This window comes from Chelonia mydas, chromosome 2 (genome assembly GCF_015237465.2).
Source record: "Chelonia mydas isolate rCheMyd1 chromosome 2, rCheMyd1.pri.v2, whole genome shotgun sequence".
NCBI classification, from domain to species: domain Eukaryota; kingdom Metazoa; phylum Chordata; order Testudines; family Cheloniidae; genus Chelonia; species Chelonia mydas.
Window position 1 is genome coordinate 36,644,992 of NC_057850.1, and position 20,858 is coordinate 36,665,849.

The 20,858-nt window shown below is 38.7% G+C and overlaps 1 protein-coding gene across 27 annotated transcripts in view; it reads left to right on the forward strand.

Annotated features, from left to right (window-relative positions):
• Nucleotides 1-12,707, forward strand: part of UBR5 (ubiquitin protein ligase E3 component n-recognin 5) — a 140,253-nt gene extending 127,546 nt beyond the window's left edge. For all 27 annotated transcript variants that reach the window (XM_037892168.2, XM_037892171.2, XM_037892173.2 and 24 more), the window contains 7 exons: nt 466-641; nt 3,494-3,578; nt 5,099-5,254; nt 5,722-5,835; nt 7,729-7,873; nt 8,551-8,636; nt 9,687-12,707. In XM_037892168.2, the coding sequence (XP_037748096.1) occupies nt 466-641; nt 3,494-3,578; nt 5,099-5,254; nt 5,722-5,835; nt 7,729-7,873; nt 8,551-8,636; nt 9,687-9,899 (975 nt within the window). In that variant the 3' untranslated portion in view covers nt 9,900-12,707. The remainder of the gene's footprint in view (nt 1-465; nt 642-3,493; nt 3,579-5,098; nt 5,255-5,721; nt 5,836-7,728; nt 7,874-8,550; nt 8,637-9,686) is intronic.
• Nucleotides 12,708-20,858: the final 8,151 nt, after the last annotated feature.

Consider the following 20,858-nt stretch of genomic DNA (forward strand, 5'->3'; position numbering starts at 1 on the left):
AAAAATATAAAGTGAACGCTAGACACTTTGTATTCTGTGTTGTAATAGAAATCAATATATTTGAAAATGTAGAAAAACACTAAAAAATATTTAATACATTTCAATTGGTATTCTATTGTTTAACAGTGCAATTAATCGCCATTAATTTTTCTGAGTTAATCACGTGAGTTAACTGTGATTAATCGAAAGCCCTAATAAAGTGAAGAGTGTTTTTTTTACCTAGTCTTCTCTGAAAGGATCTGCTTCTTTAATTTGTTGTTTTTCAGAATAATGAAGTAACTGCTCAATTATTTAAAAATCCACCATTGCCAAATATTACCAGACTTTTGAAATGGAGAGACTCAAAAATCTTTTGGTCCAACAGTGAGCAGGTTTCAGTATTCAATGGGTAGCGAAAATAGGATAGACGTTTGATTTTTTTTTTTAACTGAAATTCTAAATTAGCTTCTTAATCTTTTGTACTAGGAAAATAGAAAGCGACATGGCTCCAGTCGCAGTGTGGTGGACATGGAATTAGATGATACAGATGATGGTGATGATAATGCGCCACTATTCTACCAACCTGGGAAACGAGGTTTTTATACGCCAAGGCCTGGCAAAAACACAGAGGCAAGATTGAACTGTTTCAGAAACATTGGCAGGTACAATATTAAGCTAGTTTGCTAGTCTTGTGTTCTCTTGGCATTTCAGATATTTCGGTAGCTTATGTTTCTCCAAAGATAAAAGCTGTAATAGAGTTCTCATCTTGGGTTTGAAATCATGTGGGGGAACCTGAACAACTCAGTCTGTTAAATCTTGAGAGAAATCTTCAATTTTTGCAGTAATACCCCTCAACATACGTACACGTGTGTGTGTATGTGTGTGAGAGAGAGAGAGAGAGAAAATAAAATGTTAGTAGCATCAGATTTATTGCACCATTGGCATTTCAGGTCCCATGACTCCCTGGTCTCTGAGGACATAAACTTTCTGTAAAAGGCAACTATTTTGCTGATTTCTTAAGCTAAAATTTGTATCTTTGTGCTTTTGCTTTCCCTGCCTCCTTTTTATTTTGCAAGTATGTCAGAGAAGCAGGACCTTAAAGTGCCCCAGTACCATCCACATTATGTCTAAGTTGCACATGCACAGCCAGCAGAACAGACAATAACTGTCTTGGCTTTGATATCTGTGTCCAGATGTCAACATGGGCTCTGAAGTTCAAAAGTGAGTTTCCCTGAAATCATTCCTGGTTCTCCTTCTCTCTGTCTTCACACCCCTGCTCGCACGCTCTCTCTCACTCTCACACACACACAGTTTTCATAGGCAAACAGTCCTCAAATAAACAGTTGAGCATCCTTGCTGGACATCATGACTATCAATATTTCCCACATTGGTAAAGCTCTTACAAAATAGGTGCTCAAGCTGTGTTTCCACAAACAACCTGCTAGCTCTGGTATAGATGGACTCCAGGACCTTGCTCATGTTGTTGGGCACTGACTTGAGAGGGAAGGGGGAAAAAAAAGGCTTCTCTTCCCAAGAAAACAAGGTGTGTATCAAGTAGAACTCGCTCCAAAGACATTTCACTTTTCTAGACTTCTCAATGCTTGTTCAAGTGTTCTTATATATGCCTTCATCACCTTGTGTCTGTATAATAGCAGTGCAGTGTACTTGGGTATGAAGACACCAGTCCTTGGAGAAACTCCAACTAGTACAGAACCCTACGCTGCATTCCTCAGCAACACTGGCTACTTTGAGCCCATCAGACCTGGCCTCTGCTCTATATGTTGGCTTTCCAGAGACTATTGAGTAAAGTTCAAGATCTCAGTCCTTACCTTCAAGGAGCTTAGTGGCATGGGCCCAAAATGTTTAAAGAGACTGCTTAAAGCTCCAGGATGAGGACCATGGTCAAGAACTCTACTTCTGTGGCACAGTGGAACTTTCTACCACAGGGATAAAGCTTGTCTGTGGAGGAGCCTAAGCTTTCTCAGTGACTAGTCTGACTGTGGAATTAACTATGTCGCAAATTAAGGGCTGTCACAAACCTCACCACGTTCCACTCCAAATTCAAGGTGCTCTTCTTTCACCTTGTCTTCTCTGAAATAAACGCATAGTAGTGTGTGTGTGTTAAACAAAACACTACACTGCACAACTTCTCTCCCTGGGGAGTGATGAGAGAAGGAGACTAAATGACATATGACAGAATTTAGTTGTATTGCCTAACACTGCTTGAAGGTTCTCACTACTGTGTCGATGAGGGCAGAATAAGAACCTATTGTAGGATAGGATGAAGTCCTCTAATTACACTATTTCATACAGTAAAGGTAACTTTTCAGTTCTGAATATATTGTGGGGCCTGGTGTTGTCTCCCTACCACGTTGCTTCATCTCCACTGAAAATGTACGTGACAGAAGGTTGCTTCTGACATCTGTCATTGTTCCTTTGTGGGATCATGTGCTTCAGAACGAGGCTTGTGACTAGTGTTTGCTCTCTTGAATAAGTGAGTGAATGTTTTTGCACCCCATTGGCACTAATGGACTCAATGCACCTGACTTTGAAGTAGGTGATCATGAGGAAAAACATGTGGGATTGCTCTGCAGAGGCGCTTTTTAGAGCGAATTTGTGGAAGTCCATAGGCTTATGGCTGGAGAAGAATGACACCCTTAAAAATCCACTCACTTCTTGATTGTTTTCACTCCAGTACAGCAGATTCTCCTAATTCCAGAAGAACCATGTCTGTGTTTTGTCTGACTGCGTTCTTTATTGTAACAACTGAACCCATAGCTTCAAAGCTCATTCAGTCTTTTAATATTTACTTACACAGCCAGACTCATAATTTTCCAAACAGATTTATAGGGCAGGTATGTAGAGTTCTTTTCACACCTTTATGAAGTGTAATTGATCAGCCAGAAGGCAGCCGTCAAAATTCATTTTAGCAGCCTTTTTGCAGAAACAGTTTTTGCCTAAGTTGTCCTGTCTGTGTGGTTTTTTTTTTGTTTTGTTTTGTTTTTTAAATTTTTGGGAACCCTCCTATTTTATCCCTATTTTTGCTGAGACTCACATAAAATAGGTTAATTGTTTTCTTTCCACTAACTTTTTATATTCTTGGTTATTTTTGGATATTTTCTTTCATAGAAATATCTGTGGAGATTTTTAGTCTCCAGGAGTGGAGTTCTGTTGCAGCAGGTATTTTTGAGGAAGTGATCCTTCTTTACCCATGACTGTTCTTTCAGGAAAAATAGCAGATTATTTATTTTTTAACCAAGCTTCCTAGAAAAACTCTCCCCATGGGATGAGGTACTGTATGCACCATTTCAGAAACAGTGATTTATTTTGGGGGATGTTGGCATTGGGAAATCTTAAATATGAGGTTTTATAATTGGAAGCTAGCTTCAACCTGAATTCCAGAGTTAATTATTTTATTTTTTTCTTGTTGAAATATTCAGGAAACTCTTTTGAATCCCACTTTTTTAAACAATTTCCTTTTGTGATTTTCTAATAGTACTCTTTTTGTTCTCAGAATTCTAGGATTGTGCTTACTGCAGAATGAACTATGTCCCATCACGTTAAACAGACACGTTATCAAAGTTCTTCTGGGGAGAAAAGTAAGTTGATCAGACATCTGAATTGCTTTTAAGTACATAAGATTTAGTTCTTAAATTTTTTTTTACAAAGTATATGTTTTGATGTTAACACTGTGCTTGTTTGGCAATACTAGATTTAATTAAAGCAGTTTTGATTTTTTTGTTGTCTTACAATTAAACTGAGTTTGCCAAGTGGATGCCAAGGAATTGACTGAGGCGGGTTTCCAATGACATAATGTGCGCGCTCTCTCTCTATATATATACGTCTATATCTATCTGTCTCTATTAATTACATATTTAAAATGGGACAGGGTTGATCTCCCTTCTCTTTTTTTGCTCGTGAAGTTGAAGAACCAGTGCTGTAGCATTAGTTCTCTCTTGCTCTTTCTATGTTAATATTTTCAAAAAGGCATTTTGTTTAACAATTGAGAGAATTCTTTAATCAGATTTCAAATTCTGCTTCAGGTGTAGACATAAAGTTTAAATGCAGTCCAGCAATTGCCTATGTTTTAACTGTTTTAGGTCAAGATCACATTTTTATTATCTTTTGGCAATATACCTCTCAATATGGTGCCTGATGCAACAAACTAAACAAAGTTTTCCATTATCCCTGGCCTTCATTTTGGTGTTTATTTAAAAAAAAAAAAAAAAAAGACAATGACTGGCTCTGATGGCTAAAATGGATATGATTTTAACAAATGGGGCAGGGGAATGGTGACAAAGGAGCAAGCGGGTATGGATGCACAAGAACACCCCAATCCCTTTCCAAAACAGAAGGACGATCTCCTTGCTCTACCATCTGAGTAAAAGCCTCCTAGGGTTCCCTCATGACGACAGCAGAGGAGTGGGCAACATGGGAAAAATGAGAAGCACCAAAATTCCCTGTAGTTGAGTTTAGGGGCACCACAAAGATGGAAAGACAGATAATCGATGGAGCAAAGGCCCCCAAAATGGGGCAAAAAAGGAAAGGATCTGCTCAAAAGATCTGCTTGTTGAGGGTGAGGAGAGCAACTACTGGGCACAAAAAACGTCCACCTAAAGGAGTTTACAGCTGCTGGGAAGAAGCTTTCTTTCTGTGAAGGTGCAGGTGAATTTTCCTTCTAGAGTTTTAGGGAGTGTGGAGGTGAGGAAAGGAGTGGTGACACATGTGACCCCATTTTCAAATCCTCTTGAAAATCCACCAAGGTCTGTTCTGACCCAAGCTGATTTATGGAAAGGATACGTTCCAAGAGTTCAGTTGCCTAGATCTATAGTCATTCTTAGTGTGGGCAAATGCTTTACAACCTTCTCTGTGCTTTGCCAATGCACTTCAATCTGGTGTTATGTTCCTGCACCTCAAAATCAGGATGAGAATGGAAATGACATTTATTGATTGATTGATTGATTGATTGCCATTCTTTCCAAGTGTTTGAGTAAATGCCTCATTACATGGCTATTTAGGTGCCTTATGCTAGTGTACATATTGTATCAGTTCTAGATCTAATTATGTTGAATATATTTATAAAAACAATGCTACATATCAAACATCTACCTTATTTTAGGTGAACTGGCATGACTTTGCTTTTTTTGATCCGGTTATGTATGAGAGCTTGCGGCAACTTATCCTAGCCTCCCAGAGCACGGATGCTGATGCTGTTTTTGCAGCAATGGATTTAGCATTTGCAATAGACCTGTGCAAGGAGGAGGGTGGAGGGCAGGTAGGTGCAAGCTGAACTTGACTTTACAGTTTAATGTTACTTGTTCATAGCCTGTCAAACCCCAGACTGTAGATTTAAGGTGAGATTTTCTAAACTGCATAAGTGTTCAGGAGCCCAAGACCCATTGAAAGTCTGTGGGATTTGTGTTCCTGAATCACTTAAGTGTTTTTGAATATCCCACCCCTAGTATTTATGGGCTGTTTAATAGAATCTAAATGAGAAATCAGCAGTACCAGTATTATTGGTCTCATCACGAGGACTGGTTTTAAATGTAAAACTTCTGTTCATGGTAATAGTCCGAACCAATAACCCACTGAAAACTTGTTTTAAGAGTGAAAAAGCTGTATAACACCACAGTATATTTACTGCATACAGTAATAGAAATGATACTCTTGTTTTAACTGTTTCTTTTTTCTGCTTTTAAAGTATGTTTTTAAATCCTCTCCCCTTTTGCTATTTCATCATAGGTTGAACTTATCTCCAATGGTGTAAATATACCAGTCACCCCTCAGAATGTTTATGAATATGTCCGGAAATATGCAGAACACAGAATGTTGGTAGTAGCAGAACAACCTCTACATGTAAGTGCTTTATAGTGTTTTGGAATGATTCTGTCTATTTCTGCATATGCCGCGTTCCATTCCAAGTTGTCCAACTTCTGAAGGGTATTAATCTTTGTTTCTTGTTACACAGTTGCTAACTTACTTATGTGGAGACCTCGATTACCCTAAAAGCTCGTTTGAATAGAAAGAAGGATATAAATTCAAAGGAAAAATTAAAGTTAGCTCAATGACTAGTTAAACTTCAGCATTTACATATAGATTAAAAAATTAATATCTTGAATTTACATAACATGTATACTGGGGAAATGCTTATCTTCAAAGACATATGGATTCTGTAAAATCTTCCATTTTTCTATATTTCTTTGTCAGCCTAGATTTATTTAACCTCTTAGCTCAGAGATATAACAAGCCAAACTTTGACAGCATAAAGTCACTGGAGCTTCTGGCCTCCTTATGCCTGCTCTGTGCAGGATCAGTGTGGCTAGTGACAGCAGAATTTTTGTTCTTACCATTGTTGATTTTTTTTAACAAGAAAAATGACCAGAATCTGTCTCAAATTATATTAAAAGTAAAACTTGCTCTTGTTTTTAGAAGCTTGTTTTGAAATAAAAGATTAGATATAAAAATATTTGCTTTGTGATCACTGATTCAGAGACCAGTGTTTAGGGCAATTTACTGGGCTGCTAAACTGTTTCCAACCATTGTAGGCCATGGGATATTAGACTTTGAAATTATATTGTCCTTATTGTCATTTGCCCTCCCCACCTTCCCGTGCCCCAAATTGCAGTTCTGACATGATTTATCAGTTAGTATCTCCTGAATATTCATTTCAAGAACATAATAATGGCCATAATAGGTCAGACCAAGGGTTCATCTAGCCCAGTATCCTCTTATCCAACAGTGTCTGGTGCCAGATGCTTCAGAGGGATTGAGTGATCCATCCCCTGTTGTCCAGTCCTGGCTTCTAGCAGTCAGAAGTTTAGGGACACCCAGAGCATGGGGTTGTGCCCCTGACTGTCTTGGCTAACAGTCGTTGATGGACCTGTTCTCTGTAAAATTATTTAATTCTTTTTGAACCCAGTTATACTTTTGACCTTCAAAATCTCCTGGCAACGAGTGCTATGGGTTGACTGCATTATGTGAAGAAGTACTTCCATATGTTGTTTTAAAATTGGCTGCCTATTAATTTCATGAAGTGACCTCTGATTCATGTGTTATGTGAAGAGGGTAAATAACACTTCTCTATTGACTTTGTCCACGCCATTCATGATATTATAGACCTCTATCATATTCCCCCCTTAGTTGTCTCTTTTCTAAGATGAACAGTCCCCGTCTTTTTAATCTCTTCTCACGTGGAAGCTGTCCATACCCCTTCTCATTTTAGTGGCTTTCTAATGAGATACAGCTACAGCATTAGTTTTTAAGTCTAGTGGTTCTCAAAGTGGCAGATTTTTAAAGCAGTCTTATAATTCAAGGAAGTGGGAATTTCAGATAGAGGGCAGCAAGGTAATAAAAAGAATTGTGGATATATTGTAACTGAGTAGGACATAGAAAAAACAGCTATATTGAAAAGTTCAAATTCCAGTGAGAGAGAGAGCACTTGTTTGTACTACCAGTGGTTTGCAAGGTGCCAACCTTAAAAATAATTGTCACTGGTTCCCTTAGTCTAGCAATGTTTGTTGCTGGTCTAGGCCTGAATACTGCAAGTTCTAGACCATGGGCCCATATAGCTTCCATTCAAAAAAACATTTTTACCATTTGAGATTGAACATGGAAGAGGTGAACGGCCAAGAGGAAAATCAACTGATATTTGTGAGCTGTGAACTTCCTTGTATGTAACTTCTCAGAGATTCACTTAAACAGTAGCAAAAGTGATCAGTGTAAAGTGAATCGTGTGACTCTTTCTTTCAGGCAATGAGGAAAGGTCTGCTGGATGTGCTTCCAAAGAATTCATTAGAAGACTTGACAGCAGAAGATTTCAGGCTTTTGGTAAATGGCTGTGGTGAAGTAAACGTCCAAATGCTGATCAGCTTTACCTCTTTCAATGATGAGTCAGGTATGAAATACGTAGTCTGTTTAGGAAATGAGCTGTACAGCCAGAAATTTAGCATTATTCACCTGTCTGTCCTTTATATAGAGATGGATAGCAAAGATAATTTTTTTTCAACTTTTTCTAAGCTTAAAACCAGCTCTGTTCATTGACCTTAATGAATGGCTCTAAATATAATATTTTAAAAGGATTTTCAGTGTGCCGGACCCTATTATTTGCCACTTTTAAGCATCTTCACTCAAAATGGAAGAGAACAATACACAACTCTTTCCAGGGTATCACTATATAAATAATCCATCAGAATGCAAGGAGAGCAAATTATGGGTTTTGCTATTTTTTTCCTGCCAAATCCTGGCCTGACCATATATTTAGAGTTATGATTGATATAGTGTAATATTTTTAAAGCAATATTTCATTGACCTGTTACGAACTTAGATACAACTAGTTAATAAATCATACGGTGTCTTAATTTTATTAGTTGTTTACACCAGTGTTCTTCAGTCTAGTCCTTTAATGTAAACACTTTTGAATGTGTGTTTGACATAGAATTGTCCTTGTTCCTGGTGTGCCGGTTTTGTGGGGAGGGGTAGTGACCCTAAGTATTTTACTTGCTGGTGTATATAAAACGTGCTCTAAATGTTCATTGTCAAATACATTTAATTTAATTATTCTGTTTCAAACAGGAGAAAATGCTGAGAAGCTTTTGCAGTTCAAGCGTTGGTTTTGGTCCATAGTTGAGAAGATGAGTATGACAGAAAGACAAGATCTAGTAAGTTGTCCTTCCCCTGTAAAAGGTTGCTTAAGACTGTTTTTCAACAATCAGTATTGCTTTTTAGTATTTTTTTGTTTGTTTTAACGGAAAGGTTTTCTACACTGGTAGAGTGGCAAAGTAAGTACTAGGGAGTTAGTGCACTAGGCTTTCAACTCTGGAGACTGAATATGAAACCTAGCTTTGTTCACAAGAAAATTAATATTGGTGTATCTTTCTTTGTCCATATCTCAGAACTCTCAAACATATATGCAGTCCATGTTTGAGAGGTTTCACACTAACAGGTGGTCAGAGCATCAGGTTTGAATTGCATTTATGGAGGATTGGAAAAGTGTGCTTGTTGTGTAGTGTATTCACCCACTTTTTAAAAATGTTCTCTTTTGATCACCTCAGAGATGTGAACCTTCTCATTTTTGAATGAACTGCAAAAAAGAAAACAAGGACTGGTGTAAAAAGAGGAAAATCTAGAGCAGATTGGTTTAGGCAAAGAGAACTCAGGGTGCAATGCAGTATTCACTTTGCTCTGCAAGAGGATATTTCACACTTCTAATACTTTTCAAGTAAACTCTTGGTACTGCAATTGCTAGCTATTAATGCATTTGGTATCAGTGCTGTATTTTATAGTAATTTGATTGATCATAAAGTGGCTAATTCGATTATATATAAAAGTTTCTGATACACAGACATTATCCTCTTCCCAAAAGGACGGGAAATCCCAACTTCCTGCACCAAGATGTGGTTAATATCATTTGGAGAGTGTTGCTTCTTTTGATAAGTTGCTTTGATAAATGTGGTATTATACATTTGTAGTTGAAAGAAGAGAGGAAATGACTGGGAGTTTAACATTATCATAATAGTACAGAGTGTAACCACTGAGTCTCTACACTACAAGGAATGTTTTATGTTCAAGCACCATGACTGCCCTATGACTTTCCCATTTTACTCATGTCAAAATAATGATCAGTATGTGATACCAATGTTTATACCATGGAGTCAGTTTAAATATTTCTAGACCAGCAAAAGTTACAGCCTACTTTTCTGTTCTTTTAGGTTTACTTTTGGACATCAAGCCCATCATTGCCTGCCAGTGAGGAGGGATTCCAGCCCATGCCATCCATCACAATAAGACCACCAGATGACCAACATCTTCCTACAGCAAACACTTGCATTTCTCGCCTTTATGTCCCACTCTATTCCTCTAAACAGATTCTGAAACAGAAATTGTTACTCGCCATTAAGACCAAGAATTTTGGTTTTGTGTAGAGTATAAAAAGTGTGTATTGCTGTGTAATATTACTAGCTAAGTTTTGTAGATTTTTCCATTTGTCTATAAAAGTTTATGAAAGTTAATGCTGTCATACCCCTGGTGGTACTTTATTGATTAAATGCAAACATTCCTGTACTAAGTTTGTAACCTACAGGCCTAAGGAGAACTAGCAACGTTTGACTGTAACAGTTCGCTAGTCAATAACTTCTTGGCCTAACCCCAGCCAAAGATGACAGCAGAACAATATAATTTACACTGTGATTTATCTTTTTGCTGAGGGAAAATATGTAAAATGTTCAGAAAATTCACTGCTGCCTTTGTGAAAAGTGTTTCAGCAAAGGTTCTTGTATAGAGGGAGTAGGGAATTTCAAAATAAAAAATTAAGTATGTTCTGTGTTTTATTTTAACTTTTTTTATGGTGTTTAATTTGTGGTTGGCTGCAGTTGTGTATCATGTATATTGAACTTGTAAAAAGTTCTTCACAGAACTTGTAAAAAGTTCTTCAGATCCAAGAGTTGGAATCATTCACTTTTACTTATGAAACCACTTTCATTGCAATTTCTGTTCTGATTGCATTGAACTCTGGCACATTAGATCCCATCACTAATATTTTGCATGTAATCTGTACCTTTAGTGAGGTTTTTTTGTACATATGATGAGGCCAATGCACATTATTTCATAGTTCACAATCAACATTTTTGTATCCCTGTTTCAGTAAGCAGACAGTCAGGAGATTGTTCCACTTCCAGTTATAACCAGACACTTGAACTGCGGTATCTCAACTGTGTAAACTCAGCCTGGGCACTTTCTGGTAACTGTAAAATGTTTATAAGATCATGATTATTGAAGATACATTTTGGAAAATTTTAATGTTCGTGAGCAGCTTAACTACTTTTGTATCTAGCCTTTTTTAAGTATCTTGTTACAGTTTTTTAATAAAGAAATTATAGACAAAATACCAAGTCATATTGAAGACACAATAGTTTTTATTTATGTAACTCTGAATATTTTAGTTTAACAGCCTACACCAGACACAGTTGTCCATTAAAAATCTCAATTTCTTAACTGAAAAATTGATCTGCATCTGCACTATATAATAAACAATAAATAAATAAATAATGGAAGCAGTTCAGCCCACATTTTACAGTTAGCAGAGAATCCTGAATGGAGCAAGCCAGGCAATCCCTTCTCTTCACAAAAATGCAGAATTTAAGGGAAAGTTTCTCCCTAATAATCAAAATGGATTATGATGGAATAAATCTGCAGATTCATTGTAGTGGGACCTACTGTATTTCCACTCTTTTTTAATAAAGTGATTATTGGTTTTACAAGGGTAGTCTTTGAACATATAGTAGCCTAGTACTTTTGTCATTAAATTCTTAGTGCTTTAATGATTTCCATTATAAATGTTGGAAGGCCATTAGTAAAGAAAGGAGCACCTTTGGCTGCCCTTGTTATCAAATTGTGATGCTTACTAAGACTTAATAGAGTAGACTGATGATGATGGGTTTTGATGAGACTTTATTGTTCTACTTTTCCCTGCACTCTGAGACTCCATATTGCAATGACCTTTCCTTGCTGAGGGGTGCTAAACTGGTTTTCCACCAAAATTGGTTAATGCCACTTTGAGTGCCAAGCGGAGGTGGATGGCCAAAAGTGACCTAAGCTCCTTCCTTTTTCCACCCTACCTAAAAATGCAGCATCCTGCTTCTGTAGCACCTCTAAATCTTGCATGCATGGAGGAGGGCTTGGGACCATAACTCTGATCACCATGTGTGCCACTTTGACTCTGAAGATTGTTTTATAAGACTAACTCTTCTAGACTTGCTTAGTTAAACTGCAGGTGCACCAAGTAAACCAGGAGAAATATTTCCACAGGTATTAATGAAATAATAATAGCATTCCCAAGAACAGCCCTCATAGGCACGGGGGAGGTTTCAAGTGGTTAGGTAATGGGGACTGGGAGTCTGGTATTTTGGATTCCGTTCCTGTATCTGCCACTGACTTTCAGCAAGTTATTTTAGACAAACCCTCAGCTCAAAGACTTAAACACATGCTGTACTGCTTTTACTAGAGTGGTGTATAGTTAAAGCAGTACAACCTCCCTGATGTGGGTGCAGTTATATACTGGTATAAAGTACCTTTATACCAGTATAGCTATTCCTGCATGGGAAGGGAATACACTATACAGGTATAAGGCACCTTTATACCAGTATAACTGTCCACGCTAGGGGTTGTACCAGTATAAATACTTCAGTAAAAAAAAATCACAGCCCTAACTGAAATAGTTCATATTGGTACAAAAACTGTAGATCAGGCCTCAGATTCACAGTCCATAAAATAAAGAAGCTGCCTCCCTCTCAAAAGCTTTGTGAGGCTTAATGGTGTAAAACTCATCCAAGATCCTCTGATCAAAGGCCGTATGTAAGTGTAAAGTATTGTGTATATATGTATTGTGTGTATATGTATAAAAATGTATGTGTATGTATAACATATAAATATATGTTATATGTATATATATTTCTGTATATAGCATAAACATTTTTTAAAACCTGTACTGTATAGCTAGGCAGAAACTACACAGGTAACTAGTCTTATACAGTAGTTCACCATATATACACAACCAAGGCACTCTGATGACATAAGCAGAGGGATAAACCAGAATAATTTATGTTGCCATCATTGACTTGAAATGTGTATGTTGCTTTATAAAATAGCTTTTCTCTGTATGGTATATTTAAGCAATATCAAGGTTTTTAATAAGAAAAATGTTTATTAAAATCATACACCTTGTTTCCCTTTGACTTAAGCCCTTCTGTTAGTTTATTTTTAAGATGCGGTAGATAAATAAAAGGAAAAAAAGGAGAAAAGTTTGCAATATTTCAGTTTTATGGCCTAATTCCTCAAGTGTTCATAATTCTCTAAGTAGTACAGCAGCCTCCAATAAAATGTCAACATTTGCCAACAGATCAATAGTTGGTTCCTATTGTAATGATATACCACATCATGATAACCTGGCGAATTCTGGATTTTAATGGTAGTCACTGTTCAAATAATCATACACTTCACCTAAGTTAAATTCCATGTTGCAACCCTGTTCTGGGATTCTAGATTTTAAAAAATGATCTGTTTTTTTTTTCTCATACTTAGCTGGTATAATTTCCCAGTTTGGCTTTGAAATGACAACTGTTTTTTGCTATTGCAAGTGAGATTTCTGTTGATGAAATCTAAAAGTGGAGAGAAGAGTAATAGACTAGAAAATTTGCAAGCAAAAGCAAATGTATTTCTTGCAGAATTTTAGTTATTTCAAACGCATGAGAAACTGGACTTTACTCTTCCCTTCCAAAAATAAGTGTGGGGTTTTTTTAATTGTAAAAGCATGGACTATATACAAAACTAATGCGGTATTCTGATTTACTTAAAATTCACCCATCCAAGGATGAGCCAGGGCAGAAAATGTTAAAATGCCCTTCATCTTTAATTCTATCATTCAAATGGCGGGCGGGGGGAATGATGCAGGTCATCCAGTCCCTCTCCCTGTAGTTGCTGTACTGTTATCTATGGTAGGTACATCTTCTAGGTATCTATTGATGGGGTCTTTTGTAAGAGCCCTTGGAATATCATTCCACAGTCTAATATATCCCTGAGTCAGGAAGCTTTCCCTGCTATTCTACCTAAAATTTCCTTTTGTAATGTCATCCTGTCATAACCAATATGTAGTATATATCATAATTATACACCTTCCACTATCCTTAATAGCTCCTTTCTATTCTGTGTTTACACTCTTTAGATTTTTCTTTCTCCCTCCCTTTGACTCTTGACCACGTTCAGTATATTTAACTTTTAATTTTTTCCTCATTCGTCAGTCCTTCCAGCCGTCTTAAAATTGTTGCTGCTTTTCTCTGTACTCCCTCCAGTTTGTCTTTCTACTAGTGGTTTGCCCAGGACTGGTTATAGTCAAATCCCCAGTTATCCAAATTTCAGTTTCTGACATTTGTCCCAAATCCAAATGTTAAAACTGAAATTTGTTTATCTTAAACTGATCATATGAAGTTTTTAGAGGGCCCTCCAAGACCTTTGGATAATTGAAAGGGAATCATGTTCCTGAGCACCTGCACCAAAGCTGTGTAGAGAAGACAGTACATTCCTGATTTGTGAAATATCTCTGCACCCCAAAACTGTGGCAGCCTTTTTTGTTGCCGCCAGTTACATTACAAACTATTCCCTACAGTAGACATCTTTTAACACTGATTCTCTCATTGGGTGCGTCATATTTTCCACAGTGTTGTTAACTTAGAATCCTAGTTTAAATTTCCTATTGTTTTGTGTTGAAACTGTCTTGCAAATTTTGTCACTGAACAAATGACTCAGATTTGCTGAATTCCTTATGTGTTCGATCAGTGTTTCTCAACCTTCTTGATACCAGGACCATCTTACTGCCTTTCTAAACTGTGTCAGGGAGATCTCAGGGACCAGTGCCAGTCCACAGACTGGTCGTTGAGAAACATTGTGTTAGATAACTGAAAAGTTACTTTCCATGGATTTTCAGCTTTTGATTTTGGAAGGTTTTCTGTGAAATACTTGAAGGGAGTAATTGAGAATTGTTATGTGTGGGGTTGGGGGAAATCCCTCAAGGTTGATTTTGGAGGGAAGATGCTTGTGTGGCTAAAGTATAGAACAGGAATCCAAGAGCAACCTGGATTTTATTCCCAATTCCACTGTGGACTTTCTTTGTAACATTCTACACATATCTGTCTCAGTTCTTATCTGTAGAATTGAGAATACTTCCTTACCTCGCAAAGGAAATGGGAAATGACTGCCTAGGAAGGAGTACTGCGGAAAGGGATCTGGGGGTCATAGTGGACCACAAGCTAAATATGAGTGAACAGTGTAACACTGTTGCAAAAAAACCAAACATCCTTCTGGGATGTATTAGCCGGAGTGTTGAAGCAAGACATGAGAAGTAATTCGGTTGCTCTGCTCTGCGCTGATTAGGCCTTAACTGGAGTATTGTGTCCAGTTCTTGGTGCCACATTTCAGGAAGGATGTGGACAAACTGGAGAAAGTCCAGAGAAGAGCAACAAAAATTATTAAAAGTCTAGAAAACATGATCTATGAGAGAAATTGCATTTGTTTAGTCTGGAAAAGAGAAGACTGAGAGGGGACATACCTTTTCAAGTACGTAAAAGGTTGTTACAAGGAGGAGGGAGAAAAAATACTGTTCTTAACCTGTGAGGATAGGACAAGAAGCAATGGGCTTAAATTTCAGCAAGGGAGGTTTAGGTTGGACATTAGGAAAAGCTTCCTAACTGTCAGGGTGGTTAAGCACTGGAATAAATTGCCTAGAGAGGTTGTGGAATCTCCATCATTGGAGATTTTTAAGAGCAGGTTAGGCAAACACCTACTAGGAATGGTCTAGAATAATATTTAGTCCTGCCATGTGTGCTGGGGACTGGATTAGATGACCTATCCAGGTCACTTCCAGTCCTACGATTCTATGTTATGATATTTAATTCCATAACAAAGCCCTTTGAGAGCTGATAGAAGGTGCTGTAGAACTGTAAAGTATTTTCATATGTGGTAACCATTCATAGCCACACATTTTATTTTGTTCAGTAGTAATGATTAGGGCTCCATGTTTGTCACAGAGGTCACAGATTCAGTGGCTTTCTGTGACCTCCATGACTTCTGCAGCAGCCAGTGTGGCTGACCCCAGGGCCACCCAAGTAGCCTGCTCCAGGGCCAGCTACTCAGGTGTCCCCTGGGTCCAGCTGCCTCAGGACTGCCTGAGCAGCAGCCAGTGCGGCTGGCACCAGGGACCACCTGAGCAGTGGTCCCTGGGGTGCCTGCGGCAGCCTCTGGCAGCTGGTGCCGCTGGCCCTGGCTCCCCCTCAGCAGCGGCCCCCCAAGATTTAGTCAGGGGTATTTATAAGAAGTCATGGACAGGTCACAGCCCATGAATTTTTAATTGCCCATGACCTGTCCATGACTTTTACTAAAAATACCCATGACTAAATCGTAGCCTTGTTAATGACCCATAGAACTAAGTAATATGCCCTGTGATTAGCTCGATTATATGATGTGAATTGTAGTGCATTATAAGGACTGTCAAAGTAATCTGTGTTCTCTCTTGTGGTAGCTACCACTAGTGTATCAAGATTTTCAATTTTTTTCAGAGATTTATACCTCAGCCTCTTTCATGCTGAATGACAAACCAGCAATATGTATGCATGTTGTTGTAGCTGTGTCACTCCCAGGACATTAGAGAGACAAGGGGGAGGTAATATCTTTTATTGGACCAATTTCTGATGGTGAGTGAGACAAGCTTTTGAGTTTAAGAGCTCCATGTAAGCTTGAAAGTTTCTCTCACAAATACAAGTTGGTTCAGTAAGAGATATTACCTCACCCACCTTGTCACTCTACACCTACAATATGGTCAATATGACCAGATATGCCAGGTACTTTTGAATGTTGTATTCATTTGAGTGGGCTTACTGAAATAGTTGGATTGTATAAAGTCAAAAGTATAAATGACTTGTTTTATAATCCTACACATTCTTTTCCATACTCCCATGGTATAAGCTTATATACTCTAACAAATATGGTTAGCATTACCTATGGAGAAAAGCTCCAGACTTCATTAACACGTTTCTCTCTGAGGGTACACTTATTCAGAGAGAAATTGCAATGCTCACCATAGTATGAGATACCAGTAGGTGCTGTATTGCCAGATGATTACTGTTACACTTGTAGAAGGGAAGTTTAGTTCAATGTATTCCTCTTTTTAAAAAAGTCCAAAATACATTTTGAATTGTTAAATGTGTTCATGATTCATTTATAGTAGCACCCACTATTTGCTGGGCAATAGGCACTTCCTAAACTCTCAGTGATGGTCTCTGCTTTGAGGAGCTTTCAGTCAAAGAACAAACAGACAAGTAGGCCGTGCTTAGGGGTAGGGGCCCAACAACAAGCTGATATATGTTAACTCAATTTAAGAGTGCAGATTTAAATGAAAAAAATGTAGGGTGTTTTAAGGAGGAAAACTGTACCATTAAGTGACCAATATGCTCTGGACAGTGAGCGAGCATGTAGTTAATTGACAGGGTTTCTACTGGGCCACTGGGTCTTGCCTTGGTTCTTCAGTGGTTCTCAAACTGGCTGTAGACTCCATTTTTCTTGGTCCACAAAATGAAACCTTTAGCAAACCAATCAGTGAGAAAGGAGGGCTTTGGGAAGGGAAGTGCTCCACTGAAAGTTGTGTTATGAAGTGAAGTAGTTGGGAGAACCATTGTCCTAAGACTAAGTCACTTATTTGTAGGAGCAGTACTGGCTAATAGAAGTATCTTCACCAGCTGGCCAAAATAGCGAAGATATAAAGAGAACCTTATATGTGCCGTTATCCACCTGTTTTCAGCTAGAGAACACCAGACTTGCTTCCTTAATAGATGCCTGTGTTGTAAATCCCTAATGCAGTCTGTGAAGTACTGAAGTCTATAGGCTAGTTATTGTTCTCATCAAACAAAAATTTCACTTAAGCAGAGGAAAATTGTTCTACATCTAGAACAAATGTGTTCTTGGATGCTGCACAGACATGTCTTCCCATCTCTTCTACTTATCAACCACTGAGGATAGCCTGGATGCCCTCTTATGAGCCTTTCACAGACAGAGAGACTGCATGTATGGCAAGCATGGGTAAGAATCCAGTGGATATATGGAGCTCAAAGAAAAGGCCAGAATCCCTAGACTAAGAATTTCGCTGTGATACAGCTGGGACTGTGAAGACTTATCAGTTATTGTATGTCTGCTACAACACTCCTTCTAGGATATTGTTATTAAAAAAATACACACCCCGGAGAGCCAAGAAATTCTAAACGAAGGTTAAATTTCTGGAAAATAAGTAGAAATTCTGAAAGGTCATATTTACAATTCTTCCCCCACCCCGGCTCCTCTCTGTACCTTTAAAGGTCATCGTAGTCCTAGTTCTGTCTGTGTTTGGTAAGTCAACCCCCTGCAATGTTTGTACGCCTTAAAGTATCATTGCTGTTTGGTTTCCCCCTAGTGCTGAGGCCTAACTTTGTTTAAACTTTTTTCAGCCGTCTGGGCCATAGTACATGCTCTCAAGGTCTTTTGATCTGCCTGCTGAATGGCCACTTCTGCTAGCTGGAAATGCTTCCCAGTACCTCACTCTTAATATGACCTCAGGGCTTGTCTACACTGGGGTTAGGGCCTGGGGCTGATGCAAACCCATAGGGCAGATGTACTGCACTAGTGTAAAAAGTGACTTGCATCAGAGCTGTTTACTGAAACTGGGGTAAGCTCTGCTAGTACAAATAATTTTTACACCAGTGCAGTACATCTGCCAGTACATCAGTGCTACATATCCATATGAGGGGTTTGCATCAGTTCAGCTACTCCATTGTGAAAAACCCATGTAAACAAGCCTTGAGTGAAGAGGCAGGAAAAAATGTAACAGCTGATTAAGACAAATGTTTTCCTCCTGTGCAAACATCTGAAGAGAATTTTTATGGCTGTGTTGGCTCAGGAAGGACAAACTTTCTGGTTTTCCTACATGGACCATCACCCATTCCTCTGTCAAAGCAGAGACTAGCTTTGAAACTGAGGGACACCTTCAGCTACTTATTGCTGTGATATCAACAGAATATGTTCAAGCCTGTTTCAGAGACACATGCTTTAGTAACTATTCATAATGAAGCAGCTGAATGGACAAACCACATGGAGCTAATGGAGGATGATTGGAAGGAAGAGTCTGGGGCTCTCCTAAATTTCTGGAGAGGCAAAAATCAATGCAGATCTCAGTCAGGGGAACAACTACCTAGGGATTTTAGTGGTATTCAAAAACAGAGTAGACACATCCTTCTGATTTCCATTATGTTCACATATATAACTACAAATGGTATTAATAAAATTATCAAGCCCACCAACCTTTCTGGCCATAGTGTTTGATTTGGTTCCCAATGGCAGTGAATTCCACAGCCTAACTTGATATTTGTGTAATATTTCCTTTTACACTTTTAGACAAAGTGGTGGTGATCAGTGAATCGAATTATCTCTTGTTCTCGTACTACAGGAAAAGATGATAAGGAAGGAATTGATCATAATTTAGAATCACTCACTCAGCTCTGCCGTAATCCTCTATTCCAGACAAAATGATCCTAAATCTCTCTCATTTGTGTCACGTACCCTCTGTAAGCACACTTTCCCTAGACTGTGCCTATCTCCACACTTTGCTTGCTGTGTTAGCTGATGGGTGGGTTTTTTTTGTTCTCAGGTGCAAAGAATGTTGTTTTTGACTTGGGAGGGAAAATGCAATTGGATTATAATGGCCTGGTATCAAACCCCTGGCAACAATATTTAAGTATTCTGGTTCTCTTCTGCTGAGATGATGTGTCTTGTCTTTCCTGGCAGTAGAATTAGTACCTCTTTGTTATGGCTTCTGATGGGCCAAATTGCTGCTCCCCACCTTTTTTAAAAAATAAACTCTGTTGGTTGATTACTTTCTGGGCTTGAGTTCCTTGCAGACTACAATGTAGTTATCTCTGTGGCTAAGCAGCTGCCTCCCATCTGCCTGGTGATCTGATGCAGATGGAGAACACTTGACTCTTTTTCAGAGGTTTTTTTGTCTTGTTTTGATGCAAGGTTCAAGATAGACAGTTACTGAGTGCTGACAGGGAGTTCAGTGCTATTCAAAACAGATGGAAATACTGTCCCTGACCCAAGGAGTTTACAGTCTGGACTGGACAAATAAACAAGATCAGACCTAATACCCTAAAGGGCCAGGAATATAGGGCATTTTCAAAGCAGTCTTTTTTTTTTTTTTTCAGTACAATTCAATTGGCTGTGGAAGGGCTTTAGAGATGTATTTTAAGGAGAGCACTTACTGGATAGGGAAGTTGTTTCAGTTGCAGAGGATAGTGTAGAAGTCAAGAACAGGAGAAGAGTACAAAGGGAGAAATTAGTTGTTTGAAATACATTTGCATCTCGTGGACCCCATTGTGCTAAGGATACATGGGTCAGTCCCTGCCCCAAGTAAATTACAATCCAAATAGCAAGACTAAGGGTAGGAGAATGGAAGTTCCACGTCGCCTATTACAGAAGCATCTGATTCTGGCTACTGTTGGAGACAGGATGTTATGCTAGATGGACTGCCAGCCTGTTCCAGCCAGGAAATTCCGACGCCTCTGAGGCTATGTCTACACTACGCAGCTTTTAGCAACACAGCTGTGCCACTAAAAGGCATGCAGTGTAGCTGCTGTTTGTTGGCAGGAGAGAGGTCTCCTGCCGATTTAAAAAAACCAACGAACCTTCCATCCCCCACAAGCAGCAGCAGCTTTGTTGGCAGGAGCGCTCTCCTGCCAACAAAGTGCTGTTCACACCAGCGCTTGTCGTCAACAAAACTTTTGTCTTTCGTGGGGGTGTGTGTGTGTATGTGTTTAAAAAAAAAACACCTCTGAACGACAAAAGTTTTTTGTCTTTCGCTTGCCAGGGTAGAAAAAACCTAAAAAGTGTTAGTCTTCTCTTTACAGCTTGGGAACTGAGACCCAAAAGAGACAAAGTGATGTCAAACAGGGATTCTGTGCCAGAGCTGGAAACTGAACCCAGATCTCCTGGGTTCCAATCCCATGCCCTGTGAGTGGCTTGAGTGCAGTTAAAGAACTGAGAGGCAGGAGCAGAATAGTGCAGGGCCTTGCAAGTGAGGATGAGAAACCTGCACTCAGTGCAAAGGATGACAAGAAACCAGTGAAGGGAGTCAAATGGGCATATTTTTGGAAGGATTTTGGATAGATGGAGGAGAGCAAGAAAGGGGGAGGGGAGAATTGCAGTTGACCAGTTTGCATCCTTTTCGCAATTAGTGGGATTGTTTGCTCTGTCTGTGGTTTGTGCTCACATACATGATTAATACTCTCTAAACCTGGCGGTCAAGTGGTTCACTCATT